General features: G+C 39.8%; 1 protein-coding gene across 13 annotated transcripts in view; it reads left to right on the top strand.

Moving 5' to 3' along the window:
* Celf2 (CUGBP Elav-like family member 2) overlaps nucleotides 1-19,491 on the top strand; it is a 496,258-nt gene that overhangs the window by 184,324 nt on the left and 292,443 nt on the right. The window contains exon 1 of one of the 13 annotated variants that reach the window (XM_071599798.1): nucleotides 18,607-18,904. The exons of 6 other annotated variants lie outside the window; for them this stretch is intronic. In XM_071599798.1, coding sequence (XP_071455899.1) covers nucleotides 18,831-18,904 — 74 coding nt within the window. In that variant the 5' untranslated portion in view covers nucleotides 18,607-18,830. Of the gene's footprint in view, nucleotides 1-18,606; nucleotides 18,905-19,491 lie in introns of those variants that run through there. 6 more of the 13 variants (XM_027944875.2, XM_071599799.1, XM_027944865.2 and 3 more) reach the window with 6 other exon arrangements.

Genomic DNA, 19,491 nt, shown 5'->3' on the forward strand with positions numbered 1-19,491 from the left:
CAGACTCTTCCCTGTTCTCAGTTCGTGCTTCATACTGAAACCAGAGTGAACTTTCTAGAGCCCAAAATCTTTCATGATTTCTTATCACCAAAGTCTTCAATGCAATCTTTCTCACTTGGTCACAGACTAATTTCTCTCTTGTCTCCATTACTTCTGTGGCCTATCGTCACCTGCCAGGATCTTCGTCTTAAAGAATGTGACTTAATCATGTTCTTAAAACATTTACCATATGTGCTCTAACCATGTTAAGACATTCAATGGTAGGAATAGAGAAGTCACAGTACGGTTGCACTTCACGTAAAGCAAAACCAGATTCAATGCACTTTTAAAAAGTAAGGCTACAACTCATTAGAAACTGATTTAAGGAAATTTATTAGCATTTACTGTTCTGTTCTTAATAGCAGCCAAAGAGTGGAACAAATAAGAATACAACTTCCTCTAGATCTTGCTGAGGCCAGAGGGAAGCAGAGAGCAGGAGACGTGGAGAGAAATGAAGCGAGGCCCACACATGGAGCTGTGGACAACTGAAAAGTTAGATTCATGAATTTAGACCTACTCCTGAAAACAAAGGAAGCAAAAATCAGTCTGACTTCTGATTTCTATTCCTCACCCACAAAAATCACTCTCCTGCTTTTGATAAGATCCCACAAAAATCACTCTCCTGTTCTCATTGACACTGACTCTCTGGGATTCACGTATGCATCTGATTCTCCATGGCCAGTCTTACCCTCTCTAAATATCAGCCTTTATAGAAAGTAAGGATGGAAATATGTAATTTTATTACTTTATTTTCTATGCACCCATATAAAGGATGCTTTAAAGTTTTTTTTCTTAATTATGAAAACAATAAGCTTATCATTCCACTTCTAGGCATGTGAGAAGCTCTTAAAGTTGAGAACAATTCCTTCCTAGTCTCTCTGTCTCCTCCCATGATGTGGCCTAATGACTTGATGACTTCAAGCTTCTCATTGGGCTTTGTATGTATTGCACGAATTAAATGAAATGGCCACTGAACCAAAATAACTTAAGACAAATGATTCACAAAGAAATTCAGCCATGGAACAAATATCTATCAAAGTGACCACCATATGCTACATCTTATTCTACAGTGGGGGTAAAAAGGAGAAAGTCCATGTTTTCATGCAATGTAGATTCATATGCAGAAAACTGATAATAAACAAGTAAATAAGTAGATAAATTTCAGAAAGTGATAAAGAAAGAAATGTAATGCTTAAATCACTTGGCTATAGGAGCTGTAGATATAGTATGTGGGTTTCAAAACCATCTTTCCTAGACCATCTAGGTTTCTCTTTCATTTCTATCATGTAATCACATTGAATCCTCATCCTGGTCTCACCTTCCAGAAAGGAAAGTTGGTCAGGTCACCTGTGGTCTTTGTTAATGTTGTGCTAATTATTCTTCAGGATTCTCTAGAATGAAAACCACTAAAAACAGAGAAGCACCAAACTCCTTTTTTAGGATGCCTAGAAAATGGTCCAGTTATGCTCTTTCTCTGACGTACCAGTTTGAACAGACAGAAAAATGGTTGCTTGTGCATATGTCTCTCTTAAAAATAGCAAGAATATACTTGATCCATTTTCCATCTTACCTTTGGCTATCTCAAGATTTCTCGTCTGCCTGAGAATGGCTTTTGGCAAAATATTAGGCAAAAAAATGACCACTCCATTGTGACTGTGGTATTGCTAAGTTCTAAGAATTCAAAGACTAAAGCCATTTTTTAAAAATTGACTTGGCTACTTATGGTTGTCTATTTTAATGGAAAAATCCTTCACTTTCTTCATTTTTTCTTAGAGGTACTTTTGTCTACCTACATAAATTTATCCATTATCACTCTTTATACTAATACCTCTTAGGTTTATCTAGTACCTGTCCTCAAGAGACTTCTAGGAGTTCTAAGTACTTCGTGGTTTATTATTTGCATGTACTTATTGATAAAGATGACCCTATCATTTTGAGGGGCTTTACATCTATTTTTGCTAATTATTTATCCATATGCTCCATTCATCCTAGTAAAGGGCTTCATTTTGAAAATGAATAAATTGTCCTACCACTTGTACAGGGAGTGTCCATTTGAATTTTAAAGCCCTTGGATTTGTCACTGGGATGGCTGCTGCCTTCTGCTTCTAAAATGTGAGTGGTGGGTAGTTTTTGAGTGCCTCAAATGCAAGGAACTCCAATTACATAGGTCCTCAGATTACCAAGAAATCCTTTCTCTCCCAACACTGCTGAGATTTTACTTTAAATCAACAGTCAGTCTTATGTTTCAGGTAGTGACTTGTGATCCCTATATCCTTTTGGGTTTGGAAGTTTTTTTCTGACAAGGTAATAGGGAGCAGTGGGTTCTGAAGGAACAGGATTATACCATGTTCCATTAGTTCTTGGCTCCTGCCCCACCCTGTGCAGACTTCACTCTTGGCCTCTATTGCACCAATAGAAATCCTTCCTGTGAGGTGAACAATTTGAGTCCAAGAACTTTGTGGTGTTGTGCTCAATTTTAGCAGAGTAGAAGAAAATCCATCCATTGACATGTGTTTATCAAGTTTACTGAGTACCTACTATGATCATGACACTTAGTATGCTAGAAATCGATTTCTTTTAGACCTTGGTTATTGCATTATATATACTTCATATGTTCTTTGTGTTTCCTTTCCCTCTTTCATAATAATATGATGTTTTTAAGTAACCTGGCAATTACTGGTATCTGAAACTAGCACCTAAATAAATGTAATGTCCTTGATGCCTCCACACTTCAGGATTGTTCTTTTAAGTTAAGGATCTAGAAGGCAGGGTAGACTTTTGTAGTGTCCCATCTTTCATCAAACAAATCTGTCCTGCCAAGACCCTACGGCCCTAGCACACTTCATATTATCAACTCCTATTAAAATGGTGCTATTATTTTGCAATGTTAATATCAAAATGCAAAGATAAGGCACAGAAGGCAGAAAACAGAGTAATTAGTGCTATACTTGAACATTTGGTTTTTTAATTCTGGAAATTGCTTGCAACATAAATAAAGGCACATATAATTTACCTTTAAAAATGTCTGGGAAACTCAAATCTAGAAAGGTCAGGAAGCTGGCTGATTCTCTACTCCTACCACTATCTCCACATTGTAGCACTTTCCTAGAGTTTCCCTTGCTAAGTCTTCATTGTAAGCTAAAAATTTAATTTATATAGTTAAAAACATCTTCTTGGTTATGAAAGTAGAGGGTACTCTTCTTTTTATTTATGCCATAATTTTTTTGTAAAATTTTCCCCTATAATACTAGCTTGGTAATAATCAAGATTATTAAAAATTAACTCCTATTGTCAATGACCTCAAAGAATAATAATTTGTTCCCAGAAATTCTTAGTCTGTCTAGCCTCAAACTTCACTTGGAATAAAGCTTGCAAGGAATTGACATGTTACTATTATCTGAGACTTATATTTTAACTAATTTTTCATTAATTTACTATTTCAGATTATTACTAATACATTAGAAAAGTGTCAGACTCATTCCACTTAACACTCCTGAAAAGCCATGACTCACCAGGCGGTGTCTGTGAGCCACTGTGTATGGTAGGGGCACTGGATTGTCCTATGATTGGGAGACTGAATTTCCAAATTTGGTCATTATTGTACTTCTGCAGATAAGTCACTCAATCTTTCTGTACTTGAATTTTTTCAGCTGAGGGGATAATAGTACCAGCTCTGTGTACTCTACAGTGTTGCAGGGATTAAATGAGCTGTTAAATATAGCAGAGGTCTTCAAATTTAAAACACAAGAGCATAAAAGCAATTTTTCAGTGTTGTCATCTGTGCCAAACAATGCCCAACTTGGAGTAAAAACTTTTTTTCTACATCTTTGTAAAGGAAACCACATAAAGGAATTTAGAAAATAAAATAACATCACAGTTCCAGTGGTTAAAAGTAAATACACTCTTTTATATTTATCCAAGTGTTTATTAAGTACCAGCCAGAAAGATATTCCATTGGTAGCAGTACAAAGTGCAAAGATTTATTCAACGTGCATTTGGGGTCAAAGACTTAATATACAATATGTGAATATTATAAATAACATCCTTCCTTCCACTCACTCATCTTTATAATCCCAATTTAGCACAAGCAACTGGTGGATGTAAGGCCCTCAATCTGTCATATTAGGGGAGTTGGAACAAGTACTAAACTCTTACCTCAATAGCTTTCTCATTACTCAGGTCTCTAGACTAAAAAGGAAGTGGAGAGAGTATAAAATATTTAATGGTTTGGTTCAATTCCAGTCATTACTAATACGGATTCGTAATTCATTTACTGGCTTCCAATGTGAAGAATCTACTTATAGATAAGTGAATGCATTATTGTCATATGTTAATGCTTGCCTCATAGTTTAACACCACTAGAAATTATATGGATATATGCAGAATAGGCCTGTGGGCTAAGCAGTGTATTTTTATCCTTCTCAAATAGACAAAACCCATGCCAGATGTCAGTGCAATCATTCCATTTTTTGTGAATGTTTGCACTGACCACACACACCCAGTTTCATTACAAGCTCTTCACGTGCCTTAAAACAAATTTGCATTCACTGCCTCCATTTAACCGCAGGGCAAAGAGAGCCCCAGAGAGGTCAAGAGCCTTCTGCCCCGCACTCAACACAAGTCTGGAGGGGAAGAGGGTCACACTCTATCTCCCTAAGGCCTCTCTGGTTCCAAGCTCATTACACAATGCTTTTCCCACTTCAAAGGAACATCTTAGATTTTTTATGCTATCATTCTCTGACAAGGTCACTCATTTTCATATATATTCACTCCGTAACTTTCATATGTTCTAATGCAGCAAGGATAAGTTAAAAAATGAGATTGTTTTAGGGACATGATTTTGTTTCATGATCTGACCTTTGTCAAGTGATTTACCATGTCTTCTTATTGCCATCTGGACATAGGGATGGAGAATGATTCTACTTTGCTGTTATCCCTTAGTCCCGTTGATGTGCTACACAGGATTAGTGTGCAACAGAAATTAAAGATCCTTCACACGTGCATCCAGGATAATCTCCATCTTCCTGGCTGTGGACCAAGACCAAGTTCAGAGGTCAAAGATCTAGCAAGATTTTGTTGTGTGTTCCAGACTCTGAAATAGGTGGGAACACAGTCTGCCAATTTTCTCCTGACTCTTATTTTTTCTGCTAATGCTGAGAATCCAGATCATGACTGACATGCACCATTGTGCTGATGCAGGATGGGAGGGAGGCCAGTGTTCAGTGACCCAGGTCTGTTTTGGGCTGTTCTAGGATGTTCCATCCAAGCAAAGAACATTCTTGACTTCCGGTCAGAACACATCTCCTGAAGCGACTCCTTAACTTGCACTTTTGGACAACCGATTATTTGGTCCACAGTATCTAGTTTTTTCCTTGTGTGTATGTTTAACTAGCTATTTTACTTGGTTAATATGCCTCGAATGCTTCTAATTCCAAAAAACAGAAGTACAGTGTGTTTTTCTGGTTTCCTCTACATGCAAAGCCTAGGGAGTATATTGAAGTAAGGAAGCAGATTTTTCTTATTTTGGAAAAGAGCAACTCAATGGCCTTTTGAGGATGATACTCCTCTGTCAATTAGGATTTCAATGGGGCCAACAATCTTTGCAAGTGACTCTCTGCTTTAGATCCTCTGCTTCAGGTGAATTATGCTGTGATTTATGAGAACCCTGGTGTGCAGAGAGTTAAAACATTTCCAAGTCCCCCGATCTCTGTCCTCTACATCCCTGGTCCAGGGTGGGGCTAAGGGTCTTGACCTTGTCACTCTTCCTGAGGACAAGAGGAGAGGAACAGATGAATCCAACTGTGAATGCAGTGTCCCAGAAAAAAAGAGACAAAAATGCTTTTGAGCACACTGACCTATCCCAATCTTTCGTTAGTCATATGCAATGCCCGCTGACAGTTGACAGCAAAGGAAAATTGGGAAATTGGCTTTGCTATTAAATGTATAAGAAAAAGGTAACCAAGTTGCTTAATTTTCTGTCCAGTTTTTTAAGATGGTAATTAGGAGAACTAACACCAGCCAGGCTTGAGTGAATGCAAACAAGACCCCTATAGGCAGCACAGTGTATTAGTGTAAAAATATGCCGAGACAACATAACTTGTCAGAGAGGATTATTTCTACTTAGTGAATCTGCAGGAGCCCCTTTGCTCTACTATCTAGCATTTGACTAGGGAAGAGAGTGGAGAGAGAGAGAGGGGGGGGGGAGAGAGAGAGAAAGAGAGAGAGAGGGCGCATTAGTGAACAGCGACTGTGGCATTGATGTTTGAGCGTACTTCTGAACTGGCTTTTGTTGAGACTATCTGTGTAGAAAGCATGCGCTGTCCCAAATCCGCTGTTACTATGAGAAATGAAGAGCTGCTTTTAAGGTATGTTGTTGTGTTCTTTGTTTAATGTGTGCTTTTCTAGTTTCTAGAGCTGGCTGAGACAATAATCATGCCCTGAATCAAGTAGCTTTCTTATCTTAGAAGAGAAGAGGAGAAAAAAAGAATCTAAAGAGAGAGAGAGAGGGGAAGGAAATTGAGACTAAGAGATTGGGAGAGAGCAAGCTAGAGAAAGGAAAAGCACTGCTGTGAGCGAGTTCTATTTGTACTAGTTACCTTTTGAAAGCAGATCATGTATTTGCTCGCTGCTATGTGTGAGTGGCCAGTGGATCATTTTAAGGGCTCCGAATCTGGCTCTTGGTTCGTCTTTTCCTTTGCAATGTCTAAGGCTCTTTCATTATTATGCACTCTGCATGGAATAATCACCGAAAAAGGAGCTGAGGAGACTCCATATTAGACTTGCGTTCCAAATACCGCTCTAATCTGGACTTAGCCTACCTAAATAGTCCTCCTGTGTTACCAGGTTTGGATCACTTTATCCTGTATGCCAAATGTGTACCTGTTTGGAGACCTCTATTCATGCATGGCGTCCTGGGTCCCCATGTATAGAAAGCAAATATTTGTTTCCTGCATCGGTGTTGGGGTTCTCTCACATACCAAAAAGGAGGCACCACTGACCTTTTGGGAAACAGAGAGAGAATTATGATAGAATTGGCATCCTGCTTTGAAAAATGTAGTCTTTTGTTTATTTGCTAGCAGACATTGTAGCACTGAATACATCTTTGGGTCTGACAATGGGACCGGCTGAACAATGGAGCTGTCAAACTAGCTTAATGCATGTCTGGGGATTTTTTTTTCCTTTCTTTCTCAACACCCTTTTTATCTCCTATAATCTTGTTTGTATAGACTATCAGAATGAAGAGTTTTTAGAAATGCTTGTTTGTGGTTTTGTGCTTTTAAAAATTGAGTATCTGCTGTTCGCAGAGATGTTTGCATTTTGCAGTTACGTTGGTTGGATTAAGTTAGAGATTTATTGCTTACCTCTCTGTTAACTACAGAAAGAAAACTTATTGATTGAGAATTCTTGTAATACCATTATCAGTCTGGCAAATACCTTATGATCAGACCTGCTTCTACAGTGTTTAATGCTCAGGGTTTTAAAATTTGCCCATTTGGTGGACTTATGGAATGTATCAGGAAAGAGAAGTTAGGAGGAATATTTTTAATGCTAAAGGAAATTATAATTTCTCATCCCTACCTTCCCTTTTGGCATCCATGTAGATAAACCATTTAGAAAGTCAAGGACAACTGAGAACTTTTACCCTTTAAATTTTGGTCACAAACTATTATTGTATAGCCTATTAAGTTGTTAAGTTAAAGGTCTCTGTGTAATATATTGATTTTTGATTTATGCTTATGTCCTCATAAAATGCATTTCTATGCAGCGCAAACATTTCTCATGTCTTCAAATATCTTTCATTTTATAAGATAAGCATTGATTTCTAAGGTAAAACAGTGACACTGTAGACAGAGAACAGGGAAAATTTTGTTTCAAACTTCTCAAATATTGAAATCATCTTTATTTTCACATTAGTGATAAAAGAATTGACCCTAGAATAGTAAATGATAACTGATTTACATGAAGAATATATATTTATCTAATGTTTTAGTATTTTGTTTAATTACCTGTTGTGGCAGAGCAACATATCAAAATACATTACTACATTCCTAGAGAAAGATTAAGGACCTAATTTTCAAAGAAAGAAACAGAGGGGAAATTGTTTTAAAGGGCAAAGTTTAAAAAAATTTAGTTACAAATATTTCCTGCTATATTTTGGTTCAAATTAGTGATGTTCCCACTAAATGAGGAACAAGGTGTACTACTTATAAAAACACATTTATGAAAAACTAGCTATTTTTTTTAGAGTTGGGCATATGGATTTCAATTTTTTAAAAACTTAAGTTTGAAATGTTATGAACTATTGAATGCAGAATTATTTAAGTAAATATTGCCAACTAAATAGAATTGCCATCTCATCTCACATAGAGATTTTCTGTTGATAATATTCTCCAAGCCTAGGCATATATATATATATATATATATATATATATATATATATGGAGTGTGATAATATTTTAAAGATATTCATTGGGAATAGAATGCATTTTTAAAGCATACTGATGTTCTCTTGCTTCCAATGGGATCCGAACTGGTCCTTCCCTCAGGTATACCAAGAATTGTTTTGGGGATGAGCTCATAAAAGGTAATACATGAAGCTTCATATCTGAAAGATGCCAACTGTTACCAGCACAGTCAGGTTTTTAACCTAAAACAAAGGTTGTGTGTGTGTGTGTGTGTGTGTGTGTGTGTGGTTTAGAAGAAAATAGTGCTCCCTAGCTTCTTGTCCGGAGCTCATTTAAATAAAGAAATAACTTGAAAATCTCCATGTTGGATTTTTTTAAAAACTAAATTATCAGTTATTTAACTCTGATCTCTTCACTTTAATTCCTGAGTGGTCATAGTGAGGTTGAGAAACAAGGGCAATCTCTTCCCACTCTGTTGCTCTCTAGTTGCTTGATTCATCACCAGCCTCCAGAATTTGGAGACACCCTGCGTTCCAGCATCCAACACATAGATGTCTTTTTCTTTAACCTGATGGGGAAGGTATGAGATTGCCAGGAACAGGCAAACTTGCCTGCATCTATTTTTATAACAGTAGTAAAATAACGTAATCTGTATCCTGCTACTGGCCTCAATTCCCCTGGATAGTGACCTAAACAAATGTAGAAATAAAATTTAATTCTAAGCCTAAACCTGCAGAAAAGGAGTAGTATAAGATTCAAACTGGGAAAATGGTTTCTTTCAATAGAAAGTAATGATTACACTCTAAGCCCCTTTACACATGAGCCTTGGGAATATTCACAAGCTGTGTATAGCGGACCACATACTGAGATCTATAACCTACGTGCTTTTAAATGCTTTTATTTGTTAAAATGAAGCATCACCGTTTTTATTTTTTAAAATATGGGTAAATACAATTGCAAAATATCCTTTGGGGTCTGAAAAAAACCAGAGGTGAGTGCTTGATTAATATTCATATCTAGAACTTTAGCAAGTACAGATTGTGCTTGAATACCTACAAAGTCATTCAAAGAGTGAATCAATACTAATTATTGTAATCAGGGGGGTTAATTAGGTGAAAATGTGCCTGATGGAAAGTTCATTGCTCACAGCCCTGGAAACACCCAGGATGATGAAAAGAAAGGGAAAATGCAAAAGGAAAATGTGCTATTGGGAAGCATGGCTCAGCATTTAAGGTGTCAGGATTTGTAAATGAAAAACAACTTGATTTTGTGTAATTGCAGTTGTGAGGAAATTGGAAATATCCAACTTAGTTTTTCATAAAGAGATTTGTGTAAAAGTTATTAAAGAATGCAGTTGATTTAGTGCCATCTGCTCCGGAGCATTTATCCATACTTCTTTAAACAAGTGCAAGTCCATACAGTGGCAATAATCCTTTCTCGAATCATCTTTATCAGCCTTCACTGAATTTCTTTCTACATTTTGGTAATTCCTCGGGGATTTGTTGGGGGATGGGGTGTTCTTATTTCATAAAACTATGGATTGCTTCTCTAATTGTTATTGGATTTGGGAGTTTTTCTGAACTAACAGTGACTTTTATTCTGTAGGAAAAAGGAAACAGTGGTTTGGAGTGGATTAAAATTCATGGCATTTTATTTAGCTGACATTGAGAAGAGGGTGTCAGAGAAAGGGAGGCACATGTGAGGTGTCCTGTTGCAGTGAATAGAAATGAGCTGGAACATGTTTCAGATCACATGGTGCCAAACTACAGAGATGGGGCTCAGATGCGCAAGTGTGTGTGTGTGTGTGTGTGTGTGTGCGCACGCGTGAGTTTTGAACCTCCACACCACTCAACCCAAAGATGATGCTGGTCAACATGATTTGGGATGAGGTGCACCTAGTTCCTTCTGCCTCTTGGAAAGTCACTAGAAATGATCAGGTACAGGTGTGCATATCTTCCTCATAGCTTTTTTGTTGTTGTTCTGTGTGACCAATTCTGGCACATTTTCTTGTATATCAACTCCAACAGGAAATGGCATCCAGGAAGAGAGGATGACACCAGCTCAAATTGATACATATTACGAGGGCAGCTTGAGCTCCTGCTACTTGAGCCCACTGCAGGTTGACCTGCCCGTGATTGGCTACACAGGACCCTGATGACTCACGGGAGTTCATGAAGCAGCGGGGCCAGCATGCCCTCTGCAAAAAGAAATAAAAACTAGGATTTTTCCTGCAGAATTATTCAATTCAACAAAATTTGCTGTCATGGCAAAGAAGAGCTTGTATAATGCTAATACACCTCTGATAACTCCTAGCTTTTTTCATCCCTGTCTTGAGTAAACTCACAGCTGCAATTAGTAGAAACTCTGTTGAAACTTAAGGCAGAGCAGCGGCTGGCCTCTAGCAGGTGTGTGAAGTCTCTAGCAAGGACATGATGGTCCATATATGCAGAAGTCAGTCTGTGCTTTTTGTTCCCTGGGAAAGCTGTCCACCCTGGTCATAACAAGGACCACACATCCTGTTTATCACACCTAGCTTTTTGAATGTGTTGGTCTGGGACACCAGCTGTCTTTCGGGCTCTGTGATTTGGCTTACCTGCTCATTTAAAGATGCTTTAGGAATCCTCTCTGAGTGAGCAAGAATGCTATGGACTTCCTTGAAGTAGTGGTTGGGATTCGTGTTGACCTTCTTTCTGAAAACTGACTTGAGAAAAAGCAATGGAGACCTCATTCCAAGCCCCAGAATGCTCTGGGCCTGCTCTCCCCAAACTGTCACTTTTGGGTTGGCCTGTGGGCCTTGGATCAGTGAAAACCTTAGTGCTACAAGAACCACAGGATGAGGGCTTGCTTCTTGCTTTCCCTCTGCCTTCTCAATTGCCAGTTCTAGGTTCCAGCAAAGATTGGGGTATGGGGTGTTATGATAGAAGTAAGAACTAGAATTGAAAGTTATTAACAATGTGCTTTGTGCCTGACATTCCACTAACTGGTTACTTTGTCTCGGGTAATATGATTCTCACAGCTATTCAAGAGTTAGTGGTAGTTGTGACTTCTCAACTTAAAGGTGAAACACTAAGACCAGGACAGATGAAGTCATGGACCCATAGATACAGCTCATAGTGTAAGGGACTATAACTCAGGGCTCAGCCATATTCCTGCCCTGGCCAATGGGAAGCATAACAATTTGACATTTGCCAAGACTTCCACTGGGGCAGCAGTTCTACTGTAGAGATTGATGGGATATACCTCCTAGATTTTTTTACCAATGAGATAGTTGTACTATTCAGCAAGGACTCCTCATCTAGGATCTGAGGTCAAAATCCTGTTCATGATTTATGATTTCAGCCACTTAGCTCTTCCTGAATTTTAGTCCCTTTAACCTTGTCTACCTTCCAGGGCCAGTTTTAGGAAGAGTGTAGGAGGTAGGACTAAAGAAGTGGAGAATGATGAGAAAGAAGAAGGAATTAAGGGAATAAGGAAAACAATTTTTGAAAGCAGCAATTTTTGCTTCTGAGTTCTAAAACACCCCCTCCGTACCCTTGTTTACCTTGGAGTTCACAAGGTCTTTGAATTAAAGCATTCTGTGCCTCATTCCTCTTGGGCTTTAATCTGTAGAATGGGAACCGATATGCAAAGGAGTAATAGAGAATTTTAGAGCATCATGAAATTAAAATGTGAATTTTTATGTATATGTGGGCAAATATGTCATACTGCAAAGGTAACCAAGAAACAAATTATTTAGAATTATATGCAGATAAATATGTATATAAAGATGTAGCGCTAAGGATTGAATTCAGTGCCTCACATGTGCTAGGCAAGTGCTCTACCACTGAGTCATAACCCCAGTCCATGAATTGATCTTTGTTTTTAAAATAAAGTAAAATTGAATCCTAAGCTTAGTTACCTTTCTTTCCGATTTCCCAAGGTCATTCACATCTCTTCTCTAACCTTACATTATTCCTATGACATAGAGCAGAGGTAACTATTAACATTAATAGAGAATTGAGAAACTAAAAATTAAGTCACATTCAACCATAGAGATAAGATATAGTACATCCCAGTCTTCTTGGGGAGATAGCTCTACTAATTTTTCCTGAAGATTTTTTGGGAAGTTCTTTTAAGAGAAAGAAAAAAAAAATTCCCCCCTAATGGACTTACTGGGAATTAGCATCAAAAGCAAATTTAAATAAAAGGTCATTTGGGATTTTCAAAAACCTCTTTCATAGGCTAAAAATGGTTCAAGATTTGAACCATATTATACGGAAAAAATAAATTTCCTGTGCTCAAAACCTTGATGTATTTCAACCTACATGTCACTTTAATAGCTTGGTTATATAATTGCTGTAGTAATAATTAGGCTAACACATTGTACTTCTTATCTGAGGATCATGGTAGGCTTTGATTTGTCAGCCATTCATCCCTCGTAGGAAGCAATGGCCACGCATAAGACAAAGGTCGAACTGATGAATCAGAAAATTAAATGACTTGTCCCTAGTGTCCATCAAACTCTCTGACAGAATAAAATGCCGAATCCAACAGGTTTGGTTCTTAAATCTCATAATCTTTTCACTCAGTCTGAAAGTAGCATTTGTCCTAAAGAGTCTGATCTGCATGCAACAGATCAGATATCTTCTGATCTTAGTAGCCAGAAGCTCTTTGCTGGGGATCATTTATCATTGTGAGTCAAGTGATTCATGTGCTAGCTTTTACAGACACCCAAGCTTTTGCTGTTTTAATCCTCACTCTACTTCAAGATGTATTTGTTCAGAGCAAATGGGGGAGATGCAAGCAAATGGAGGCTGATTCCCTCTTAAGTTGAGATTTTGCTTCTTGCCCAGATCTGTCTCACCCCACCAAAAAAAAAAAAAAGCTTACCACATCCAACTCTTTTTCTTTCTCTCCCACCTGTTGCTGTGTTCTCTGGGCTCCAATGTACCACCACAACTGTGTCCTCCCAGCTGTTGCTCCTCAGCTGTTGTATTTTGTCAAGCAGTAATTTCTCCTTTTTTAAAATTTAATAACACGTGACGGTAAGATAAGAACGTCTGGCTGACAGAGGAAAACATTTGGTGGGGGCGGGGGTGTTGAAGGGCAGATTGTGAGGGAATTAGAAACCTCATTCTGATAAGTATGAATTTTGTTCCTCCAGCCAGGCTGGCACCAGATAAGGGCACCTGGTTTAGTTTGACAAATCTCGGCATCTTCAAGAGGGCACTGGACATTCCTTCAAAAAAAAAAATTTTTTTTCCCCCTGAGTGCCTTCCATGTGCAAATCACTGTGCTAGACAGAGAAGTCTTTTTCAAGTCCCCACCCTTTCCCCAGACTTCTTCCCAATTTTCCCCATTCTATTTACTCCATCTTCCCCCACCCCACCCCTCCCTGGTCATGTCTGGAAAGGAATCCCACCGCCCACTGCAAGACAGCTGTTCCCAGTTCAGAATCAGCCTTGGTCAAGGCGAATGCAACTTGCTCTCTCTCTCTCTGCAGATAAGCAACCTAAGGCTCCTCTCTTCCCTTTGGTAGTCACCCACCTCCTCAGACCCACAGCTCCAGAGGAAAGCTTCAGATGTTGTCTGGCTCCCATTTGAAAGAGAAGGGGGGAAAGGAGAAAGGAAGAGAAAGCAAGACAAGTGGTGTGATGGAGAGAGGGGGAAAAGGAAAGGGTAGGTTGGGGAGAGAAGTGGTGAGGTGGCCGGGCTGTGGGTCTGAGAGATCCAGAGTATTAACATTTCCTCCCCTTGGATTGGAAGCTCCTGAGAGCTCTAGTCGGGGAGCTCATTTTCCAGTGCCAACAAGGTACGTATGCAAAGAACTGTCTCTGGTTAGAGTGCCTCCTCAGGAGGAAGATGAATTCACCACGCAGTCTTTGGGCTCTATTAAAAACAGATTTCAGAAAAACACAAGATTGCAAACTAGTAAAAGCTGCTCTCAAAGGACAGCAACTGCTTAATATTCCCTTAAAACGTAAAATGGTAGTTTAATAACTATTTTATCTGTACAGGCATTTAATTTTACTCATCCAGTTGTAAGAATGTGATCAAAAAACTCAAAATGGGCGGGGGGGACCAGTATTGATTTTAAGCTTATGATTGGTGATATTAATATTTGTTTTTAGGTGATATCTTTCTGGAGGAACTAGAATAACAATTTACAATGTATCACTTAATGCTTTTTTTCTTTTACATAAAGCATATGTAAAAAATTAAACCAAACCATTATTTATTTTTGTAAGTTGCTAATGAAATTGGAGTCAGCCAAGAACAAACACATGGCTACAAAGCCAGATACTCTCTCAGGTAGTTAAAATTCATGTGGATTTCAAATTTATTGCCTGGAAATGATGGGAAATCCCATTATAGGGCCTGTATTTCTTGTTCCAAATGATTCTCAGCACACTGGGCTTGTTTTTCTGTTTTGTTTTTGTTTCTTTTTTTAAAAAAAAAAAAAACTGAAACAGCAATGTTAATAAAATTTGAATTCAAAAGTGTGATGGGGAAAGATGTTTGGGATTCTGGTTTGCAATAAGTAGCCAGGAGTGAGGGGCGGAAAGAAATCCTTTACTTGATGTGGCTTTTTTCAACTAACTGAACAGCTGCTAGTGCATCTTTGTTCTGTGGTTGCACTGCTGATAGTTACTCATTTTTAAAAAGACTGCTATGGGGAAAGTTATGTACAGGAATTATTTTGAAAAATAGAAATTTGTCATATATAGGGTCATCTGCAGAAGAAAATGAACTTGTTTCATTATAAACTTTAATCAGCATATATTAGCCACCAGTCTCTGGAGTATAAACTGTAAACATGTTGAAAGATCTACAATTGGTGGACTGTATTCTAGTTGGCTGATCGCGGTGGCAGGAAAAGGATTCTTCCAATTCAGGCCATGTGTACTCATTGTACAAATGCATTTATTAGCACTCTGTTGCTCCCGAGTGTTGTTTTTTTTAATGCTAGTGATAATTCAGTGCTCAAACAATGGACATTGGACAAAACTCAGTATGAGATGAGGGCCGAGGAGGGAAGTGGGGAGTTGAAGCAGCACAGAGTACTGGCTTGCCTTGGAAGGCCTCGTATAAAATGAGGTCATTCAGAAACTTTCCCTTGAAGTGCTTCCAATTCTTGAATTGCCTTTTGTTTGGGAAATGAATAGCAAGTTGATTAAAAAAAAAAAAAAAGAGACAATTAGGGAGAGGTAGGGGGATGGGTCTAGAGAAGAGCTTAAGGTTTTTCTACAATGGAGCTAACACTATGGGGAGACTTCATTGTTCCTGGTCCCTAGTGATGTGCACATGGTGGTGTCACCAATGGGTTCATGTCCACAAGAGGGGCTCTCTGATGGCCTCCGGTTGCCTTTCACTGATGTCGATAAGATCCTCGGCTATAAAACAGCTTCATTGAACCCCAGTGTTCCACTGAGGCCCCGAGGAGCTATGTGCCATATAACTCCAACTGCCCAAACATGATACCTGATGGCTCATTTCTGCATGAAAATTTTAAAAGGGGCCCTACTGAATTTTTTTTAGATTTTTCCCCCCTTCTACCAAAGGAGTGAAATGAGAAATTTAAGCTTTTCATCAGGTGACGTTTGAGTGTTTTTTGTTTTCATTTTAAGCACAAGAGCTTTGAATTTCTTATTTTTTAAAACATCTAGTGCTGTGATCATAGAAACTTGGATATTAGAAATGAAAGCCACACATTGAAGGCTTTGGTGAATGACCAATGGGATGGGGGGGCAGTGTGTGTGAGCATTTTGTTTCTTTCTGGCACCTACATCAAGCGCCTATGCAATCACTACATTATTTATGTATTTGGCAGCCCAAGTGTTTATTTAAACTCAGCCACACTCCATAAGCTGTCCTTGGTTCACCACACTACATCTCATGTAGCCTGAGTTTTCTTTTATATTTGACCCTGGTTTTGCTTCTAACTTTAAATGGTGAAAGCAAATGTGCTTTGGAAACTATATTGCACTGTAGTTGTTAAATAAGGCAATAACCTATGCACTTGTAATTCTCTCTCTATGACCTACTTACATACTACTTCACCCTCCTTATAGTATGATTAAAAGCTGCTTTGAATCCACTATTGCCTCAAGGGATTTGAGGCTAGAATTTAACAAACTACTGAGAAGGCTTAAGTCAGGAAGAGGGCCTCCCTACAGCTTTTTCTAACTAATTCACATGCAATTAAAAAGAAAATAAATATTTTAGAAGTGTACATGTTAATGAAGCATTTTCTACCTTATAGAATGTAGATATGTATGAAACTTCATCCCATCGTTGACATGAAGATATTTCTCTTTTTGATTAACAGAGTTGTTTTGCTTGTTTGGAGGCATGTTCTGTTGTCTCCTAAATTGGTTATATAGTCTGTTTATATACATAAGGGATTTATATAATAACACGGAAAACTAAAAACTGTCAAGGTTAGTCTTCATTTATCTAATCAATTATTTAGATAATTAAAAGACCAACAAGAATTGTAGAATTTCAAAGGTACTGGCAATAGCTGAAGTGGGGAGTAAATGTAGCTTAGGATTCAGGAAAGTTTGGGTATTTTTGGATATAAGAATTCATTTTATTGCAACTGTTTCTCAACTGTATACAAACTTACACCTGTATCCTCAGGAAAGGCCATATTAGAAAATGGTAAGTCTAGCTCTACATTTCAACTACCTTCCAATTAGGTCAAAAGTCTGATATATAATTCAGCTGGAGAAGGAAATCAAGTCAATTAAGTATGAGTGGAGTTAACTGAATATTATAGGGTTGTTACTCCATATTGCTCAATGCACCAAACCTGGATTTAAAATTGTGGATTTAAAGTTGATGTGTAAATATCTATTTTCTTTCATAGTCTCTAAAGATAAATCTCATCACATAAGAAAGTGGTGAGAAAAAATGAAAACAAACTTTTCTCCTTATAGTGTTTGATACAATTAACTACTTGTGACTTAGCTGGGTCACGGTAGCCAGAGGGTTAGCTAAGACTTGATTTGTGAGAAGCCCAGTTCCTGAGCACCACATTCTGATTTTCTTTAGAATAAAAACAACATGGAGTAGAAATCAGATTTTCAAATAAAACTATGTGTGTGTGTATGGGTATATGTGTATATGTGTATGTATGTGTATATTGCAAGCATATGTGTGTACACACTTAAATAAATGTACATATACATTACCCTCAAAATTTAAACCCTGTCATTACAAAACAAAATGAAAAGTGATGATTACCCTAAGAGGCAAACTATAAACTTTTGGTATGCCATTTATGATGTTGATTTAGAATGTGAAATATGCCATGTAATTTTACATAGTTGGCACTGCACTGAAAAGTTTGGTTTAATAAACAACACAACAAAGAGAGTGCTAAATTAGAATGTCACCTTGTAAACTAATCTTTCAAATTCTTTCACAAATAACTTGGAAAAATTTAACTCGCCTGCTTCTCTGAAAGTCTTGCCACTTTCCTTGATTCCTATTAGGAAATCAGTCACAAGCTTAAATGTGGCCATTACATTATAGACCAAACACATGAAGTTATTATTATTTTTGTTTTGTTTTCAATCATTGTGTTAAATATTAGGAATCGGTAGTTTGGTGATTTATCAATATTTTTAAAGTGTGATTTATTACTGTTATTTCTAGTCCATATTTTAGTGTTTTCAAGTTGATACAAGAGACAGTAAGTACACTTGTGCAAAGACTGATCTGTCACCTTAAAGCACTGAGTTAAGTCCTTAAATGTAACTTGGGCCGTATTTATCTGATACTTTGCCTAAATACGATTTCAGGGATTGTTGTCAGTTCATACACTGGCAAGCATGCACTGAAACAAACCCTCTTGGTGATTCTGTCTCCTGTGGATTCGGTTTGGGAGCATGGTTCTGGGCTGGAAGGGAATCAGGCTTTGGCACTTAGCACCAGCACTAAACCTCTCCTACAAGTGGCCACTGCGGCCTCGTGCCAGGGCAATGGGGAATTCAGTGCAGCAGGGCAGGGCCAGATCGGTGCACGAGTTTGCATTTCGGTTTGCGTGGGGACCCCAAGCAAGCGTGGCAACGCTGAAAGCGCGCCGGCTGCGCCCGGGCAGCGGCCACCCGCCTGGGTCGCTCCTGGGGCGGGGCGGGCCCGCAGGGGTTAAGCGGCGGCGCGGCGGGCGCCCGGGGAGCTCCGCCCCGCCCGCCGCACCTGGCGCTCGGCAGCCGGCCGCCTCGGCACTGGATTTCGGAGGGGATTGGCGGAGAGCGCCAGGGAGAGAATGTGACAAGTGCGGGCTCGGCGGCCGCCGGGGGAGGCCGCGCGCACCTGTCCCTGCTCGTCTCGCGCCGCCCGCGGCCGCTCGGACGCGCGCAGAGCCGCCCCCCGCCACCGCCGCCAGCGCCCGAGAACATGACTTCTGCCTTCAAGCTGGATTTCCTCCCGGACATGATGGTCGAGGGCCGCCTGCTCGTCCCGGACAGAATGTGAGTGTGGCCGGCGGCCCGCAGGGCCGAGTGTCCGCGCGCCCGAGCGGGCGTCGTCGGCTCAGCTGGCGGGCCCCGCGGGCGCGGGGGGACGGGCGGCGCTCGCAGCTGCCGGGCGCGTGGTGGCCGCTCGGGAATCGGCCGCCCCCTGGGCTTTCCGAGGCCGGCGCTGGGCGCTGGCAGCAGGGAGCGCGTCCGGACGTGTTACGCCCAGCCACTGGGCACTGGCGATCCGGACGCGGGGACCCGGAGGGGTGAGCAGGGCGAGAGGGGCGCGGGTGTCTGGGGGTCCGAGCGGCCTGAGCGAAAGCTGGGCGGGGCGCGGCGCGGCGTCCCGCGGACCGGCCAGCGGAGCACGGGGTCCGGGCGGGGTGGGCGCGTGCTGGTGTGCATGCTCGTGTCATTTGAGCTGTGGAGCTGATGGAGCGCTTGCGGCCCGTTTAAAGATCCCTCCTTACCAAATTATCCATCCATCAGACTTTCCATTTGCAAAAATTCCTTTCCTAAGGTGGGAGAAAAGAAGAGGAACACAGAAGAAAAAAAAAATGGGGGGGGGTTTGATAATTATAAAGCATTAAAGTAGCCAG

Source organism: Marmota flaviventris, chromosome 12 (assembly GCF_047511675.1).
Source record: "Marmota flaviventris isolate mMarFla1 chromosome 12, mMarFla1.hap1, whole genome shotgun sequence".
Lineage (NCBI taxonomy): Eukaryota > Metazoa > Chordata > Mammalia > Rodentia > Sciuridae > Marmota > Marmota flaviventris.